At 40.9% G+C, this 19,482-nt stretch overlaps 3 protein-coding genes, 1 long non-coding RNA gene and 2 pseudogenes across 5 annotated transcripts; all 6 read left to right on the plus strand.

Moving 5' to 3' along the window:
- Positions 1-876: 876 nt before the first annotated feature.
- Positions 877-5,261, plus strand: LOC139927468 (uncharacterized). Its single transcript, XR_011785346.2, has 7 exons — positions 877-954; positions 1,031-1,108; positions 1,260-1,333; positions 1,462-1,613; positions 1,731-4,052; positions 4,260-4,374; positions 4,564-5,261. It is a non-coding gene; the product is annotated as an uncharacterized LOC139927468 (long non-coding RNA).
- A 459-nt stretch (positions 5,262-5,720) lies between these two features.
- On the plus strand, positions 5,721-7,793 carry c9h2orf80 (chromosome 9 C2orf80 homolog). Its single transcript, XM_071919616.2, has 8 exons — positions 5,721-5,761; positions 5,862-5,943; positions 6,076-6,158; positions 6,404-6,494; positions 6,700-6,777; positions 7,042-7,129; positions 7,265-7,377; positions 7,682-7,793. Exons 1-8 carry the CDS (start codon positions 5,721-5,723, stop codon positions 7,748-7,750), a joined length of 645 nt encoding a protein of 214 aa, XP_071775717.2. The 3' UTR covers positions 7,751-7,793.
- A 515-nt stretch (positions 7,794-8,308) lies between these two features.
- LOC139927458 (gamma-crystallin M2-like) lies at positions 8,309-10,165 on the plus strand. Its single transcript, XM_071919598.2, has 3 exons — positions 8,309-8,599; positions 9,186-9,428; positions 9,820-10,165. Exons 1-3 carry the CDS (start codon positions 8,588-8,590, stop codon positions 10,093-10,095), a joined length of 531 nt encoding a protein of 176 aa, XP_071775699.2. The 5' UTR covers positions 8,309-8,587; the 3' UTR covers positions 10,096-10,165.
- A 1,056-nt stretch (positions 10,166-11,221) lies between these two features.
- LOC144539938 (gamma-crystallin M3-like) lies at positions 11,222-12,480 on the plus strand. 2 transcript variants are annotated; one of them, XM_078286307.1, is made up of 3 exons: positions 11,222-11,248; positions 11,528-11,770; positions 12,208-12,480. In XM_078286307.1, the coding sequence occupies exons 1-3, from the start codon at positions 11,222-11,224 to the stop codon at positions 12,478-12,480; spliced, it is 543 nt and encodes a 180-aa protein (XP_078142433.1). The 2 variants fall into 2 exon arrangements, with proteins under 2 accessions (XP_078142433.1, XP_078142434.1); XM_078286308.1 differs by lacking the exon at positions 11,222-11,248 and adding an exon at positions 11,388-11,399.
- A 1,462-nt stretch (positions 12,481-13,942) lies between these two features.
- Positions 13,943-15,724, plus strand: LOC139927441 (gamma-crystallin S-1-like; annotated as a pseudogene).
- A 1,079-nt stretch (positions 15,725-16,803) lies between these two features.
- LOC139927429 (gamma-crystallin B-like) lies at positions 16,804-17,977 on the plus strand (annotated as a pseudogene).
- The last annotated feature ends 1,505 nt before the right edge of the window (positions 17,978-19,482 follow it).

The raw sequence follows: 19,482 nt of genomic DNA on the forward strand, positions 1-19,482 counted from the left end.
AAGTGGCGGGGTTTTTGTTTATGTTTAAATGGAGACTGCGTGGGGTTTTCATATTGTTCAGCCAGAAAGCTCGCATTAAGTTTTCTTTTCTTTTGTCGTTATCAATGAGCGGAGCTAACGGCGCTAAACAGGTTAGCGTACATTTAAGGTAGTTACATTAGAATAACAATACCAACTACCTTTAGCTAACTACTTCTACTACTTGAGTCCATTATCGGACACGTCCCGCTCTAACGTGCTTCTCTCTTTTCACCGCAGAATTTGGACGACGGTCTCCCGTTAATAGTAAGTACACGGTATTCAAACCAGTTTTCGGCTTATCAATGCATATGGGAATTTCAATTTGACCCAACTGGACAGGCACATCCGCCTAACCTAACGTTATCTAATTGCTACAGGATACCAGACAAGCGACGTTAGTTTGCTAGAGTTAACAGCTGTGTTTTCTTTCAGTTCCTTCATCTCCCCACCCACACGACTCTTCCTGCATCTGGCTATGTTAGCTGGGAAAAATATGATACCCTCAAAGGCCTCCAAGCAGACTTCGGCTGCGGCCTCAAAGATCAAGAATAAGATGCTCAGTGAGTGTGTCATTCACTTAGATACAGTTACACATTATGAGCATTATGAGTTTGTGCTTTGCATTCTTCCACTGTGTTGTACTACAAAGAGAGGCTTTATGGTTTTCAGACATTGTTTGGCTGCAGGCAGACAAAACGTGAAGTAATTCTCATATACCGTGAATTAATTCTGTGGTGCTTCTTCATGCCCACACCAGACACCTCCTCCTTCTTCAAGGTCTCTCTGAAGACCAACAACAAGGACTTAGCTGTTGCCTTGCAGACCCAGAAGGAGAAGAGCAGGCAGTTGGAGATGGACACTGTGTACCTGCAGAAGCAAGTGGAGGCTCTGTGCTTCGAGCTGGCCTCCAGGAGATACAAGCACAGGAAACTGGTTGGTCTGTTCCCAACAGTCTAAGAGATCTACTCTTGCTGAATTGGTTGTAATTCATTATTTTGTTCTCTCACAGCTCCTCATCCTGAAAGACCTCCGTAGCAACACTCTGCATCACTTTGGCAGGATGGCTGACCTTTTCTCTTCTGATATTGTGAGGATGCCTCTCAATATGTATCAACATATTATTCTTTGTCTGTGGCATGTTTGAGTTGTCTGTCAAGTCTCTCAGGGTATGAAAATGTCAGAAAATGCAGTCAACGGAACCAGAGTCTAAAGTCTTTGATTGTGATTATTTCCTATAGGATCTACCTGAACTGTCTGATGACTACAACAGACAATCTGTCGACACCAATGATGACAATATGCAGATGGAAAGGTGAGGAAATATCTCGGCTAGATATGTGCTTTTGGACCAAGCACAGTTTTTATGTTTTTGAATTAATCTCTCTCTCTCTCTCTCTCTCTCTCTCTCTCTCTCTCTCTCTCCCCAACTCCCGTATGTAGGCCTACAGTTCAGTTACCTCCTCAGCCAGAACTTTCAAGGGATGAGATGTGTCCCACTAAACAGACAACAATGGACCCATCTGAGAAAGACACCTCTACAAACATTGTAGGTATCCAGAGCCGACCCAGCAAGTCCAGTCATACTTGTAAAGGTATGAGAATATAAGTTTTGAATTTTTATAATCAATTACTTTCACATTATTTTCTGCCTTAATGTACAGATGCAGTGTTGACTGAAATGTTCTATTTTTCACATCTTTTCTTCACAGATACCACAAATGATATGGAAAGGCCTTTGGGTTCAGATATGCAAGCTATCCCGACAGGAACATCCTGCCAGTCTAGCAGCCTAAGGGATGAAGTAGAGAGGTTGTCAAAGATATTCTCTCAGTCCCTATTTGATATTAACTCAGTCCCCTGTCTTCAGAACGGTCATACCCCCTCAGTTGACAAAACACAGCCACAGCCGTCTGTTTCTGATGATGTCGTTTATCATCCCAGCAGCTCAGTTATGGCAACTGAGCCAGAGCATGATAACGGACAAAAGACTATGCTTCTGAACACAATGATGGAGATGACTGTCAGTAATGCTACTGAAATAGTCACTGTGGAAACCAAGGGCAAAGAAAACGGTAGCTCTAGCAAACTGAAAAGGAAGAAAAACACACATACGAAAAATGTAGCAGTTGTGAAGGCAGTAAAGGAAGACAAAAAGAATAAGGAACAAGTTAGTGGGGATGAGAATCCGAAGTCTGCAGATTCTGGGTTGACTGAGATGCAAAGTGCACCCACTGTCACTTTGTTCCAGGCAGACAACCTTACACAGGAGGCCTTTACAGACACTGAGGTCATTGAGCTTCAGCCGCACAATGCACAAAGTAGAACTAATATTACCTCTCGTATTCCCAAATTGAACAAGTCTGAGGCTTGCAACCGTCAGAAAACATCAAAGGAGATTGTCAAATCATGTGACCCTGCCAAGCCAAAGTCACAGTGCCATAACATTGTCTTACCTGAGCAGGATGATTATTTTATGGATCCAGTAATTCAGTGCTCCAAAAACAAAGATAGTGCAAAATTCTCATCAGAGAAAGATATTCCAAAAGAGGCAAGGTCCAAGACTAAATGCAAGAAGAATTCTTTAGTTTCAAAGACAGACCAGTCAGTCACAAGGAAAACCTTTGTCATCTCAAGTGATTTGCCATCTTGTGAAAGAGACAGGAGAATAACTCACAGTGAAAGAAAGAGGTCTAAAACTCTGCAACTCAGTTTAGATCACCATGATGATGAACTGGAAGAAGAAAATAAGGTAGAATACGAAGCATGCCAAGACCAGCAATTACACAAAGAGTTCCTGGCTTGCGCAGATGATAATGTCACACTGCTAGAGTCAGAACATGTGCGCTGTCTTTCGCTCAGTGGCAACAAACCTCAGAGCAAAATACAGACTCCTACAGATTCTGGAGGGAACCACAGAACAAGATGCAGAGAGACATTTGTTATCTCAGTGACCAGGGATAGCTCCGCATCAAACAGCGCATCATCAGAAGTCGGTGCTGTAGAGCAGGTCTTTGTTCCTGCTACAGGATACAACTGGGTGGCAGAAGAATCGCCAGCAGTTATGGATGCAAATGTGGTGAGGCAGTTTTCTGAACCAAATCCACACAGTTGCCCTGACACAAGACACAGCGATGGAGAGTTTGTTGCGGAAACACAGAGCTCCTGTAAGCGTCCTTGGGTGGCCACTCAGGAGCAAGGAGACATTCCAGAGGAATTTAGTAGCAATCATAACCATGAAATACTTCCATTGGGTAGTGAGTCTACTACAGTCACAGAGTTTCAGAGACCTAAAAAGGCCAGGAGAGAGAAAACAGGCCGAAATAGCAAGAAGAAAGCCACACAGAGGGAGGAGTCTGTTGACTCTTTGAATGACAAGAAAAAGAAGAAGAAACGTAGTCATAGCACCCAAGGATTTAGGCCTCAGGACGGTGTATGTTATCCTCAGGACCCCAGTGACACCCTACCCCTCCATGCCAGTGCATGCATGGATGATATTAACGTTGCAAATCTTGAAACACCAGATCATAGAACAAATAAAGGAGAAGGGGAAGTTTTACAAGTGGTCGAGTCACGTTCTGACATGAGTGAGAAGGATGAAATCTATGAACATTTATTTACTTCCAAACCCACAAACTCAAAGCCCAGGATGGATCGGAAGCCAGAACAGCACAGAGAGACATACAAGCTACATAGACCCACACAAGCTACAAATCCACCTGATTCCTGTAGACAAAAAAGGGAGACGTTTGTTGTCTCTAGTCGCAAAACTCAAGATGGGGTTTCATTCTCAAACAATTTGAGGACCTCTAATGTGTCATTGGCCTATAGTCACACAGTAGACGCCAGTGGTGAGGCAGTTCATCAGAATATGAGAGACCTGCTAATGGATGAGATGCCGCCATGGGTGGCCATGGATGTCAGCGCCGCTGACACTGAACTGGACTGCCTGTTCTCTAGTCCCAGGAGGGTGACCTCAGGCAGGGTGGCAGTGTTTGAGGAGCCTGCTGCAATCACAGCTGAAGCCTCTCCAGGTGTGGTATCCTATATATTGCTTCTCTTTCCACATGGTTGAGTGTTGATATGGATGAATTTAAGATTTTATTTGCAGATATTTGATATGTAGTGATATGAAAAATGCAGATATTTGTAAACTAGTGCATTATTTATTTGTTGGGACTATTTGTAGTGCTTAATTCTTAAAGGCAAAGCTGTTTATTCTTTTATTTTGTGTGTTGTAGCAGGAAGAGTCTTAACATCGCTGACCAACACCATTACAATCCCAGGTAACGGAAGTCAAGGGCGAACAAGGAGACGTAATGCTCAAGTCAGTTACAAGGAGCCGCCCCTCAACTGGTGAGGACCTCTACACTATAAACAGTGTCCTAAACTAATTTTTATTATTGATCATAATGTAACCAACAGAGTGTTGTTGTTTTTTGTGTTTACCAATGATAATGGTAATAATGATAATTTTACAAGCCAGCAGCAAAAAATGCATTCCTGGAATAATAATTTGTTTGAATTTTTTTTAATTTAAAACAGTAAAATGAGGCGTGGAGACAAGTTCACTGATACCAAGTTCCTGAGTTCACCAATATTTAAGGACGGCAAAAAGAAGAAACCGAAGAAGACCCTTCACAGGCCAAACTTAGAGAGCTCTCTCTTTGTGGATTGATATATTTTACTTGGTTTGTTTTAACTCATTGCTTTTCTTTTATGCTTGAATAAAGACTTGTTCATTAGTAAAACTAACAAATGTGTTTGCTGGCAATCCCATTTTCTAGACTGGGCAAAGATTGTGCATGTTTTTGCACCTGCAATATGCACACATAACATGACAAACATTAAGATGAATGTGTGTTTTCTGATGGCCAGTGTTCTGCCTGTTTCCCAGTGTTGTCTGGTTGGTAATTGTCAGAGAGATTGACAGGAGGTGGGGCATAAATTATTCAGTCCAGGCTGTTCACCTGAGAAGTCTTTTCTCTTGGGTCCACATAGCTTTTGAAGGCGGGTGCTCCCTAGAAAGACTGCCAGCTGCAGTCTAGCTTGACTACAGTCAACCATGTTTAGGATTTTGTATTTTCATGTGAATTGAAGTACTGTAACCTACTGTCTTTGGTGTGCAACAGTTGCTGGTCATACAGAATTGTATGGTGAGTACAGAAGCTTACTGGTTCATGTTCAAGTTATCCCATCTTTCATGGGACAATCTTATTTTTTGTAAGGTCTTCCCATTTTTAAATGGAATAAAGAATACGTTTTCTCTGAGATTATTGTGGATTGCATTGTTATTATGTAATTATATTGTACAGGAGATGGATTCTTTTTTCGATGTGTGGTAGGCTAACTGCTTCACCAGCAAATTCTGAACATTTATTTCTAAGGCTTAATTTAATTCCATAGGACCTATATGTTTATTTTAACAACAGTACAGTTACCTTATTGCATTTCTTGGTAGCTGTCTGTGTGGGCCCACACAGGTGTCAGGTTCATGTCCTGACTACACTGCACTGCGTCCTTAGTAGTAAATTAACCCCTCAACAATGGTTACGCAAGCTGACCTACTCTGCCACCATAACATCTATTGGTTTCACAGGCTTTCCTCTACTCAATTTCCAGTCACTATCCTCATTATGAATATATAGACATTTTCCTGTTCTCTTTGCAGGAATTGTAGATGAATAGCATTTATTCAGAAAATGGAGGCAAGGCGATTGAAAAGAGACGTCGAGGCCCTTCTGTGAGTGGATGTTAAAGCCCAAAGATCGTTAGAAAACAACGTGGCTATGATGTGTCTTTTTAAAACGTTAACTTGTGCACCCGTTTTCTAATTTGAACAGTGCTGATTACATTGGGCAGAAGCTCAGAGAGAATGCCTTTGACCCCAAGGGGAAGGGGACCTCCACAATACTGGATGACCTGGTAAAAGATCCGAAATAGAACATTACATTGCTTTGACAGGATTTCACTTACCTGAAGCAGAGTTGGTCAAAAAAAAAAAAGTACATATATTGGGTGTGTCTGCCTATGTATTGGTGTGTGTGCATGTTACAGGCTCATTATGACCTTGCCATTACTGTTGCCCTTTGGTGGTTGGACAAGGAAGAAGGACAGGATGCACTTGACAGAGACATCATGTAAGCTGCTTGTCCTTTTATAGACATAGACTACAGTTTACATGCCTTTGGGGCTTTACATTATATACTGCACTTGAAAAAGGGATGCTTTTATTGGTATATTAAAACGATGGCCTCGTTATTATGTTGGAGCTTAAAGTAGAGGTTGTTGAATGCCATGATCTTGGCCCCAAGTGTTTGAATCCACACTGTGTTTACAAGAAGCTGTATCAAGTGACTACTCCTCCCTTTCCCCTCTGCCACAGTGGAGCAGCAAGCAGTTCAGTGAGTGACCAGTATCCCAACCACCTGGAGCGGGAAGCTATGATCTTGTCCTCCTTTGCTGGGATGATCCTGGTGAGAGAATTTGATATATGTATTCAGCTTGTATTAAACCAGATGGTCCCACTCAGATTAAATATCTTCCCAGTCACTTAGAATCTCCAAAGCCTTCCTCAGCTGTGACTTGAGGCAGATGCCAGATGTTTACTGACTAAACTGCTATGATTTAATGGTTTTTGTATGACCGCTCTCTAACCTTTGCACCTTTTCCCTGCTCCAGAATAGCCTGCCGGTGGAGGAAATCTTAGCTCTGTATAGCTGTAAACCATCTGCCTCACACCCCACTCAGCACTCCAAGGTACACTGTGCAACATGTGTCCTGGCTAAGGTTTCAAACTGAGGTCCATGTGAACAAGTAACAGATGAAATATTAATAGGATATTATTCTGAGGACTCTGTATGATTCTGTATACAGTCGTGGATCCGGCTGTCATTGTTTTAGTAACACATTTACTTTTGTAATTTTTAAAATGAAACTTTTTCAATCTACAACCTTCATGATATAAATGTTGGTTACATGGCTCATTCTACACAATCTTTCTTTTCCTTTTTTCCGCCTTAGAGCGCCATTGTCCATCCCTTCACCCTATCCTACCATCCATTTGCCATGCTGGGCTCTTACAAGGCTGTGGACCACTCCAGGAAGCACAGTAAGTGTGTGAATGTGTGTGTCTATTCATTAACACGTCCACACAAATATCTTGTGTTACCATGTGGATGTATCACAATAATTTCAGGAACCTTCACAAACTCTCTTCTGATGCTGCTGTCTTTTTTAATCCTAGGTCAGAAGTTGAAAAGGTGGCTCTCTGAGAGGTTTAAGGCGACCGCCCCCACTGAACGTAGATCCTCAGTGCAATCTTCATCTTCTTCCTCCTCATCTCACTCCTTCCTCAGTGTGAGTAGCATCATATATTTATAATTAATACCTAGAACTAATTTCTGCAGTAGTCATCTATCACCATTTTTATATTAGCTGCATAAACAACATTTCAAATTAGAAGCTAATTTGAAAATAATAATATAACAAACTCATCATTAAACATCGTTAAAATATGTTTTGCAAATGAATGGAAGTTTTGAGAACTTCGCCTTAGTGGTTTAAAAAGTGAATGAAAGGCCTCTACTGCCCCCCTATGTATCTAAACCAGACCTCATCTCTACCCAACACCCCACCCCCTGCCCCTCTGTCTCACTCACAGGACAGCGGCGAGTGCCATGAGAATAGAACTGAACACTATGAAGGTTCACAAGAGTCCCTGCAGGACTGAAGCTGCAGTCCTCTAGTATTTCCTCAGCCAGTAGTATGGTTTTGCTGTTGAAGACGGTCACCAGTTCCAGCAGTGTAATGTCCCCATGATGGTCTTTAACATTTGGGTTCAGCCATGTATTTTCTCTTGAGGGAAAAAGTGTTTGGTTACTTCAGTCTCCTGTTTCCTTCATATTACTTTTGGTGTTCACTTGATAACTGAATGATAACTGTAGCAGTAATTTAACCTTTCAGTGTTTAGATGTGTTTGATAATGAAAAAGTGATGTTATTTATTTTATTTTGCTGTCGTTAACAGTTGATGATGATGGCAATAAAGATGATGGTGGTTGTAGTGGCTGATTACCTGTGATAATGATGTTTATTGTGGTATCACTAACCACACTGCAGGACTATTTCCTTGTTATTAATACACAGACATTGATATTTTCTGCCCGGCCACTCAATATATTCTTTTGCCACCCTTTCTCTGTTTACCAAATAGTCAAAGGCCATGTTGTTTTGTGATGACTTCTGACATTCTGTGTGGAAAGATTAATCCAGTTTGATGGATTAGTGGATAAAGTGCGTCTCTCTCCGACGTCCATATCAATAAAGAGGGCATGGAGGGTCAGTAATTTGCCTGCTAGGACTTTTGTGCTGATGAATCAGGGTTTTTTACTGTATGCCCTGGATCAAGACTTTTGGCAGCGAAGCCATGGTGTCAAATCCCCGTTCATTGAAATAACAACTAAAGTGGGATCTACTAACCCTTTGATTGAGGTTTATATAGTGGGGCTCTGGTCCTGCTTTGTGAGACCACCATTTTGCATCGGGGACTGGCTCCAGCACTAGGCAGGATGAGTAGTAAGGTAAGACTGCGTTGTCTCGTTATCTGTCTGTATCTGTCTTCCCTAATCCTTAAAAAAATAGTTGGCAAAACCTATAACCTTGACCAATGCAGGACATGCAGCAATGTAAACTGTACACTGTTCAGATCTCTGACCAAGGCAGCAATGTAACAAATTGCTCTAACTGTAATGTAACTGCGATTTATATAATGTTTGCATTCTAGGCATTTAGCTGCAACTCATATCCAGAGCAACTAACTGCTTATACTGTACTGTTACCACACACTGGTGCAAATATAGAAGGAATAGTGTCAGGAGTAGTTAAGACTGGCATTAAGTCATCTAGGGTTAGTTATCACTTTCTTGGTTTCTTACATTGCCTTCATGTTAGATAAAGTTATGTGTTTAATGCATGTTCAAAGACAAAACACAAACATGATGTAAGTCTGTAAATTCAGGTGTCTTTACAGATTATAAAGCACCAACATAACACTGCATCAATCATGACTTGATGATTATGGTTCTTCATCTCTTGAGCTTGTTATCACATTATAACAAGCTACATATTTATCCTCTCCTGCCTCTCCGCCTGCTCTTCTGCACCTAGATCACTTTTTATGAGGATAAAAACTTCCAGGGTCGCTCCTATGAGTGCGACACAGACTGCCCCGACATGCACCCGCACTTCAGCCGCTGCAACTCCATCAAGGTGGAGAGCGGCTGCTGGGTGCTGTACGAGAGGCCCAACTACACCGGCTACCAGTATGTCCTGACCAGGGGGGAGTACCCCGACTACCAGCGCTGGATGGGCTACAACGACTCCATCCGCTCCTGCCGTACCTTCTCTTATGTGAGTAACCTGTTGGCTTCACTAACTAGACACTAAACACTTTCAAGTTCAAGAGGACTTGATGGATATAATTGAACTAGGGGTGATTTAAGGTTAGATGTTGTGCAGGCCTTAAATTCCAAATATGAATGTTTAGATGATGAGGATAATGAAGATAATGAAGGATAATTATTCAGAGCTTCAGAGCAACATCTCCCCAGCATATATGAGATATGAAAGTAGACCATTCTGGTTCAAGTGGAAGGTCTGAATTACACAATAGATAAGCTATTGTAGACACCCATGGAGGGATGTAGTGGAGGAATTGGAGTGGAAAAGGGAAAGCGAACACTGAAGAACCCCTTGCACTGATATACCTAATCATGTACTGCACTTCTCTGTATTTCTCCAGACCAGCGAAGGCCCTTATCGCATGCGCATCTACGAGCGGCCCAACTTCCAGGGCCAGATGATGGAGTTCAGCGACGACTGCGAGTCGGTCCAGGACCAATTCCGCAGCCGTGACATCTACTCCTGCAACGTCCTGGAGGGCTACTGGACCCTCTACGAGCATCCCAACTACCGTGGCCGCCAGTACTTCATGAGGCCCGGAGAGTACCGCAAGTTCAGTGACTGGGGCGCCACCTGTGCCACCACTGGCTCCTTCCGTAGAATCACTGATTTTTAATCATGAATCTGAGTTGGATCTTTTGATAAAAAATCTTGAATTTTAGTTAAGTTTCAATTTCATTACAAACACCTTCTGCCTCCTTTAAAAAACATCTCTATGTGGACACTGTTAATAAAATAATGTGTCTTTATTATATGATACAATACAGGAGTGGGATGTTTAATTTTGGCCATGATAAAGGGATTGACCTGGGTTTATGAATATGACATGGTTTTAAAGTGACTCTGAATAAATTGATCTATTGTAAACTATTTTGTCTTTTTGTGAATAAACATTCTGGTATTGACTGATTCAGCTGATGGATTCATAAAGAGACGGTTTTCAAAATACCAGACCAGATTAATATTCTATGGAGATTGCTGGGCAAAACTCTTCATCAATATCAGTATGAATATAATTATTATTTTATTGTATTATCTTTTACTATCCAGTAAAAGTGCCTGATATTTCAATAGTAGGCCTAAGGTTTCTTTTCCTAAGGTTTTTTTTTTTGTACAAATCTGGTGATGAATTAGTCTGCTCTGACACTGCTGGGGCACCTTTGTCCTTTGGTAGGTCAGGGTCACACAAGGTTCAACGTTGAAAGGACACAACCTCCACACTACAACACAACACAAGACCAGATGGGAAAAATGGCTTGTTGGCAAAGTTTCTGAACGGTCAAAGGGGCCACACAAGCATCCCAGAATTTCACATTTTCCTTATTTTCCATTTATTTGAATAGAAGGAATTATTTTGTGTGACACAGAAATACAAATAGATTTAGTAACTTTGTGTAAGTAAGTGAAACCACCACATTCTAATCATGAACCTACAGTATATGACCAATATATGACTGGAGTTATTATACCAATACCAACCATCTTTGTATTTGCTATAGAACATATCTATAAACTAATGTACGCAGTTACAGATCTTGACTAGTCCACCGCACTCAAGCACTAAGTACTAGTAACGTACACAATTATTCACGTATACATTTATTTGCTAATGTATACAAAGTACATTTAGTTTCCTATATATGAATCTGATTACATCACAGTGCCATTGACCTTTCCAGTGCCTGTCAATGCTGTGGCTCTTGCTGGAAGCTGAGCTGTGTCTGTAAACCATGACAGAGGACATGACAAACAGGAGTGGGAAGACTCCTGTAGAGTTTCTGCTGACACCAGGCCTCATTTGAATAACAACACATACAGTAGCACCTGTGCCCTCAGGGTAAAGTATATAAAGATGACCTCTACTTCATGGCAGAAGCACAGCAAGCAGCTCAACCAACAGCAGCAACCATGATGGGAAAGGTTTGTGTTTAATCCTGTTTTTTTACATTACAAAAGAAGACAAACATGTCCACAAACTGATGTACCTTTCTGATGTTCCTTTAAAAAATGAGCTAATTGTGATGTGTTGCTTCATTTTGCTCCATCAGATCATCTTTTACGAGGACAGGAACTTTGGAGGCCGTCACTATGAGTGCATGAGTGACTGTGCTGACCTGCACTCCATGTTCAACCGCTGCCAGTCCATCAGGGTGGAGAGCGGCATGTTCATGATCTACGACCGCACCAACTACATGGGAAACCAGTTCTTCATGAGGAGGGGAGAGTACTCCGACTACATGCGCATGATGAACATGAGTGACTGTGTCAGGTCCTGCCGCATGATCCCCATGGTAAGGCCTCTTATAATAGTGTTACATACACATTGTATTGGACAAATATCGGCAAGTATAGTCTCACAGTACAGGGATTGATCTAAGTCTATCAAAAGCGGTGAAGGGTTTTTCAAGGATTCTTTTGTACCTGCAGGTGCTGTTGATAAATGAAGGAAAATGCTACATATCTATTTAGAAAAATGCATGACTCTTTGTTCAAGATATAACACAGTTTTATAACCAAAGTCCACCAATAACTGTAGTAACATTCCACAGTGAGTGTTAGGCTCAATGTCATTTTTATCTCATTTTAGAACAAAACTCTCACGTATTTCCTAATGAGGCAAAATTATCTGAGGCAGCACTGAGATTTGTAAGTCTGAATGACATTGCCAGATGTTTGAACATGGTCCTCGCTGTAAAGTGACCCTGTGACCTTTCCTTGCCCACATTAGCACCGTGGCAACTGGAGGATGAGGCTGTACGAGCGTTTCGACCTGGGAGGTCAGATGAATGAGCTGATGGACGACTGCCCCAACTGCATGGACCACTTCCGCATGTCTGACTTCAACTCCTGCAACGTGATGGACGGCCACTGGCTGATGTACGAGCAGCCCCACTACAGAGGCCGTCACTACTACCTGAGGCCCGGCGAGTACAGGAGGTACAGCGACTGGAGCGGCATGAGCCCCAGGATCGGCTCCATCAGGCGCATCATGGATCTCTAAAGACAGAACAGTTCTTGTGAAATGTCTGCTCTTTGCCTTGTTCCACACGCTGAATAAAATGGTGTCAGTGCTCAAGTGTATTCAGTTTTGTTCTTGCTCTCTGCGTTTGGAGGGCACGTTCTCCGGTGTGGATGTGATGGGGTCGTGGTCTGACATCCTGGTTCTGATCAGAGGCTTGAATAAAATACTGGCAGTGCTGACACTTATCACACCGAGAGTCAAGCGTTATCTATTACAGTGCTGAAGAAGGGTCTTTCCACAGTCCACCTCTCACTCAATCCACTTTTAATGGGTACATGATGATATAATTCAGTTAAAAAAAACCCAAACAAAACAAAATAAAACCACAGACTTTGTAGTATGCACACTGAAAACCTTTACATTGTTTTGGAAATCAGGTTTCCAAAGCACATGGAAGAAATCCACTACAAATGAATGTAGGGATCATTATGCGTTGAATTCAGCCAGCATTGCTAAGGATTTTAACATTTCAAATCATTTTTTAAAATTATTACCTTTTAACCAATGATGAATCATTGAAGAGCAGTTATATCTGCACTTCTTTAGGTAAGACAGAATGATGGCATCACTGAACACATCCACCAGAGGGCAGTGGGTAAGAGAATATATAGTGTTGAAATTGTAGTTAAAAGGTCAACATAATATACTGTTGACATATACTGTTGGCCGCTATTAGTCAGTTGCACTATACTGAGATGGTAATAGGTTAATGTAAGTTTAATATTATGATTTCTCTCACAATATATTGATCTTGTGGATGGTATGGTACAGAATTAGCAATAAGATTTGAATTCCTGTTCTAATAGTGATATTACTATCTTTAAATAAGAATATGAAACACACATGAAACAAATTTTACTAGAAATTGTTGTTAAAAAATACAAAAAAATATCTTAGAAGATAGTTTCAGATCAAATTTATGAACTTTAATATGAAGAGAAAAATTAAACAATGTAATAAACATTTTAAGGTCAAACTGAATGATTTTAAATGTATCTTGCATTGTTGGTGGGCATTGAAAACAGACTAGGAGACTGAGTATACTGGGATGAGAAAGTCTCAAAAAGCTAATTTCCCATGAATCCATATATTTCTCTTTATATAATTAGAGTCGAAGAGCAATATTTAGGCAGGTGAAAGAAAAAATATCCACACAAAGACCTAAAATTATACTTGGATCAGCCATACAGGTTTGGCTCATGGCTGTTTGGGTGATAATATAAACCAGAAAAAAAGGAGTATGACCTAATTTTCTGAATTGTACAAAAGCTCTACCCAGGACACTGATGAAAAAGAGAGCAGCTCTATCTGTTGCATTTCATACAAAGACCTCCTGCCCAATCCCAAACATCCTGCCAACTCTCACCTGTAAAAACATAACTCATAACCATCTCTTCAGGAGGACACAAAGGATCGCCGGCTATTACAATATGAATGACACATGCAGAGTCTGCATTTCACATTCACTATATATGTGACAGGTGGGAGTCTTCAAAGAGCTGGATGGACCACACAGGGCAAGGCACAGGCAAACCGGCCAACATGGGGAAGGTAAACATCACAGCTTCCAGGAGGGCATGGGGAAGAGAATATGTTGTTCATGTTGTTATATGACGATGCAGTGTGGGAAAAGTGCTAAAAGTGTGAAGTAAACAAGTACAAACAGGCACACAGGTATCTGTTCTTCATTTGAATTCTTGAGCTTTATTGTGAGCCATTATTGTAATTCAGTAGTTTACTTGAAATGAAGAGAGGTTGAATTACAAGCAAGGAGTGGCTTAGCAAATAGTAAATTAAGCAGGAAAAATCTGTTGTAAAATTTGAAAAGAGTTTGCAACACACTCTATGGGAAAATTATAATTACTAAACAAAACCATATGATTTCCATGTCTAGATTATCTTCTATGAGGAAAATAACTTTTGTGGGCGGCATTTTGAGTACAACAGCGACTGTGTGGACTTGCTGTGCCACTTCGACCGCTGCAACTCCATCAGGGTGGAGAGCGGCTGCTTCATGGTCTATGACAAACCCAACTACATGGGAAACCAGTACTACCTGAGGAAGGGGGACTACCCAGAGTACCACTGCTGGATGGGTGTCAATGACTCCATCAGCTCCTGTCGCATCATCCCCATGGTGAGCCCACATGTCATATGTTTATCATGGATGAATAGACTCTCTGTGTACCCATAATCTGTCTTTAACCTGGCTCACAGCTGTGGTTGCGCAACATTAGTGTACCCACTAGGGTTACACCCATACATTGGTTTGCTGATATATTGGGCCAATATTGTGCTTTTATTAAATATTGGATACTGGATGATATTGTATTGTCCACTGCCACTGATTGTTCAATAATCTTTTTCATAAATTAATTCTTCATTTAAAAGTCTAATGTATCCCAGAGTTTCCCCTGTCATTGAATAGGTAAGTGGGTCACTCTGCCTAAAGAGATGCTACCCTAAAAGAATTTCATTAGTCTGGGTTTCAGTGGAGAGTTTTAGTGTCCCATGATGGTCTAAATGCTGCGAAAGTTTTTCCACTCTGACAAGAATAAAATACTGGTGGAAACATTGAATGCTTGTAATGGCATGGAACTTGGAACTGGTGAAATTTAAAGATATATTGAATATGAATATTGGCACAGAGTATCAGTTATTAGTGACATTTTGAAATGATTCATAGCTACGTGTTATATAATGTTACATAATTTTATGAGTTATGTCTATTATGATTAATGAAGTGTTCATAAACACTAAACTATGACTAGTATCTTATGAGAGCTTTATAATAAAGCCCTTTGTTTCAAGGAAAACTGTATTTATAGTGGCATGAAACTATTACAGTGATACTGCAAATAGTATTGGGCCAAGATTTGTGACTATGATAGGAACTGTCTATGAGGAAGTGCTTTGCTAAGTAATCCCCCCTTCTCCCCTTCAAACCCAGAAACCCGGGTCTTTCAGCATGCGTGTGTATGAGCGGATAGAGTTCGGAGGTCAGATGATGGATCTGGTGGACGACTGTCCCAGCGTCATGGACCGCTTCCATATGAACGACATCTTCTCCTGCAACGTGAAGGGCGGCAACTGGCTCTTCTATGAGCATCCAAACTACCGAGGCAGGATGTACTTGATAAGGCCCGGAGAGTACCAGAGATTCAGCGAATGGGGCGGCAGGAACGCCAGGGTCGGCTCCATCAGACGCATCATGGACTATTAAACTCCAGCCAGCCCTCTGCTCGGAGGCCCAGGTTGTATGAAGATTTGGGAAAAGCACCATGTTTGGATGATGGCCAGGCAACAAGACATTTTAGATTAAGTACAATATACTAGACCTGAAGTTGATGCTTCAAGATGCTTTAATTAATGATACTGAGGGACAAGGACAAAGAGTGTTTTTGATGATATTTGAACATTCTACTTCCAGGATTAAGAAGTGATCTTTGTATCCTGAAAAGTTTTGAAATTTTGATCCCAATGGGAAGGGTGTATGAGGTATATTTTCCTGATGTTAAGATTATGGACTAAAAAGAGATGCAGTGGAAAGCATTCAGCATACAAAAAAGAGAATGAACAACAACAAGTTTTTGGCCCTGTTCTTGATCAAACACTCACCGCCACAATAAACCAAATTGCAAAATGGAGTCTTTATAGTCCATTCAGCTGTGAGGACCGCCATGAAACGATGGCATAACTCTCAGAGATCATGTATCTCCATTTAGTTATACAAATATATATATATATATATATATATATATATATATTCTGTGAGGAATACTCTGTGAGTACTGTAACCTTTTGTTTTATGAGACAGCGCTAAACAAAAGTCACATGTCCGTGGATGGGTTCATAATGTCATGAAAAGCGGTAAGGCTTCCTGCTATGGAGGTGGGCGAATTTCACTCAAACGCTGCACTGATCATATCTGATGTATGATGAGCATGAGATTCATATGAAATGATATTCAAGATCTTATAATTGCATGTGTAGAGTGATGTTGGCCACTCTAGATTTGAAAAACCTTGCAGGATGTTATCTTATCTCTCTAGTCCATATTCTGTACAGGCTCTATCGCGTGTCGGCCGTATTAAATATCGCCTTGATCTCAGTATTTGCTGATGCTGTGCAGTACGCACTGTATCAGTCTAGTGTGCGGTAGGGTTTTCGGGGGGGAATTGTGATGAACATGGGGAAAGAACAATAACTCGTTACTCACTAAGGGCCATCTATACATAAACAGATTTTTCCCACCCACACACCCCCGCCCCGATCCATCATCACTATCAGGGATATATTTGAATGACAATACTTTATGCTGCGCAATCACACAGCTGCCCTTGCTTTCTTTTTTTTATAAAGCACAGTGGCTTGGCCGAGGGACAGCATTGAGCAGTAATACAGCCTGATGCCAACATGACCATGGGAAAGGTAAAGAAAACTTCATTTTCTCATTATGCCCACATTTTCTACACACATATTTCACTGTACAGTTCAACTATTCTTGAGATTTTCTTTGTTAGGGATCTTGCATCTCTAGTCTGCTGTACTGCTGTACAAAACTGTCTTTCTACATGATGGCCATTGCAGATCATCTTCTATGAAGACAGGAACTTCCAGGGGCGCTCTCATGAGTGCAGCAGCGACTGTGCCGACCTCCACTCCTACTTCAACAGATGCAACTCCATCAGGGTGGAGAGCGGCTGCTTCATGGTCTATGAGAGACCCAACTACATGGGAAACCAGTACTACCTGAGGAGGGGAGAGTACTCTGATAACCAGCGCATGATTGGCATCAGTGACTGCATCCGATCTTGCCGTTTGATCCCCCTGGTAGGTGATAAAGACATGGCAAGTACAATGAAGCTAAGAGTACATTTCACTTAATGACACTTTACAGTACAATACTGTGAAATACTAAAATAAATGTATAAATATATGAATGAGTGAGTGAATGTGACTCCATCACTGCAGCTTTTTTAGTTTGTTACTATTTGAAATGTTCATTTGGTAAATCAACAGCTATGAATCAGGAATGAAGTTATCTAACCAACCAGTGAGCCCCTAAACTAAAGAACTAAAATGGCTCTGGATACCAGTGAGCTCACCGATATCCAGAGCCATTTTAGTTCTTTTATTTTCATTTCATTTTCATTATCATATTCAAGAGAGTAACAGTGAGTCTGTTTTCCTGTGCCAGCACCGTGGCTCCTACAGGGTGAGGCTTTATGAGCACCCCGACATGTCCGGCCAGATGCAAGAGCTGGACGACGACTGTCCCAACATCCAGGACCGGTTCAGCATGTCCGACATCAACTCCTGTAATGTGATGGACGGCCACTGGCTGATGTATGACCAACCCAACTACAAGGGCAGGGTGTACTACCTGAGGCCCGGAGAGTACAGGAGATACAGCGACTGGGGAGGCGTAAGCCCCAGGGTTGGTTCCCTCAGAAGAATCACTGACTTCAACTAAAGTCAAGTTTTTACTTTGACTGTCTCTTTCCCTAATAAACGTTGACTGCTTCACAAAACATTCATGTCTGGTTATGTGAACCTCATTCTAAGCATTTACCTGTTGTTAACTGTTGTTTATGTGAGAGATAGAGATAGAAATAGAGAGAGATAGAGAGAGAGAGAGAGAGAGAGAGAGAGAGTCCACTGTACCATCTAACTTTAAAGGCCTTCACACGCCTTCACCATTGGGTAATAAGCCCTTGGAATCAATAATTACTACAATGTTTTATTCCCATCTTGTAAGAACAACCCCAAAACCTCTGTGAGTCCAGGTTCTACATGTTCATTCTTCTCAAAGTAGTGTTTTACAGTGGAAAAAGACAGTGTGACCTCTGAAATCCACTATCTAGCAATTGTGGGCTAAAGAATGTATCTCACACATGGTTAGCTGCTACACTACAGTTTAATCTCCTCTATGCTTCGGCCTGCCACACAAAGAATGCCACAGCTGCCCTCTCCCAGTCTGTGCCCCTGATGGGATTAACTGCACTCTGTGGTGGCAGCATTTATCCATACCATTAGGTTAAAAGAGAAAATATTATATACAATGTAGCAGTGCAGACTGGAGAGTGTACGATAGCAAACTGACACGAAAGGTAAACACACTGATTTTGGACAGACCAAAATAATTCAATAAATCAGAAAAGATATGAAACAGCAGAAATATTCAGTGAAATATTGCATTGCACTAGACTCACAGAGTACTTACTCCCACATCTCTTCCTTCATAAAGGCTTGAAACATACAACATGAGGTGATTAGTACATCGGAATGGATCTAATAAACCACGGGCATGGCAGATAATTTTGTGCCTTGCACCACCACTTTCAACATTTGAAAACATTTAAAAATCAATATGATGAATGTCATATACTATTATGAATACATTGTGGCTCCCATGCCTTTTAATATATCTACAAATATACCTATACATGTGAAATATATCATAATACACAGTGTAACTTGTACATTGTGTATTATATCATAATTGTCATAATAAAAAAAAAATAAAAAAAAATAATACAACTTACTTTTTCAGCAGGGTTTCTTCAAATTTCTCTCGAATAAGATCACAGTTAAAATATACAGTATTTGTGAGAACGACTTGTCCCCTTGATTTTTGTTTCTGGGCAAAGCATCCATTACCATTATATTTACTGACTGTACAGCTGACAGCCATTACTATAGGCCTGGCCTTGTTAAAAGCTTTTAATGTTTAGTTTTTAGTTTTTATCATTCACAATAAGGCTTTGTTAAATGTTAATAATATAACATTATATGTGTACATTCACATACAGTATCAAGGATGAAACAAGAAAGTGCAGACTTGCTATATATCCATTGTGGTCCTCACAGTTATTAATTAATTTAAATGTTCATCTGGCATTAACACAAAAAAATACCATTAATCCTTCTAACAAATCAATAAACCTCAGAAATCACCATGTCTGGATGTAAAGTTGG

This window comes from Centroberyx gerrardi, chromosome 10, assembly GCF_048128805.1.
Source record: "Centroberyx gerrardi isolate f3 chromosome 10, fCenGer3.hap1.cur.20231027, whole genome shotgun sequence".
Taxonomy (NCBI): domain Eukaryota; kingdom Metazoa; phylum Chordata; class Actinopteri; order Beryciformes; family Berycidae; genus Centroberyx; species Centroberyx gerrardi.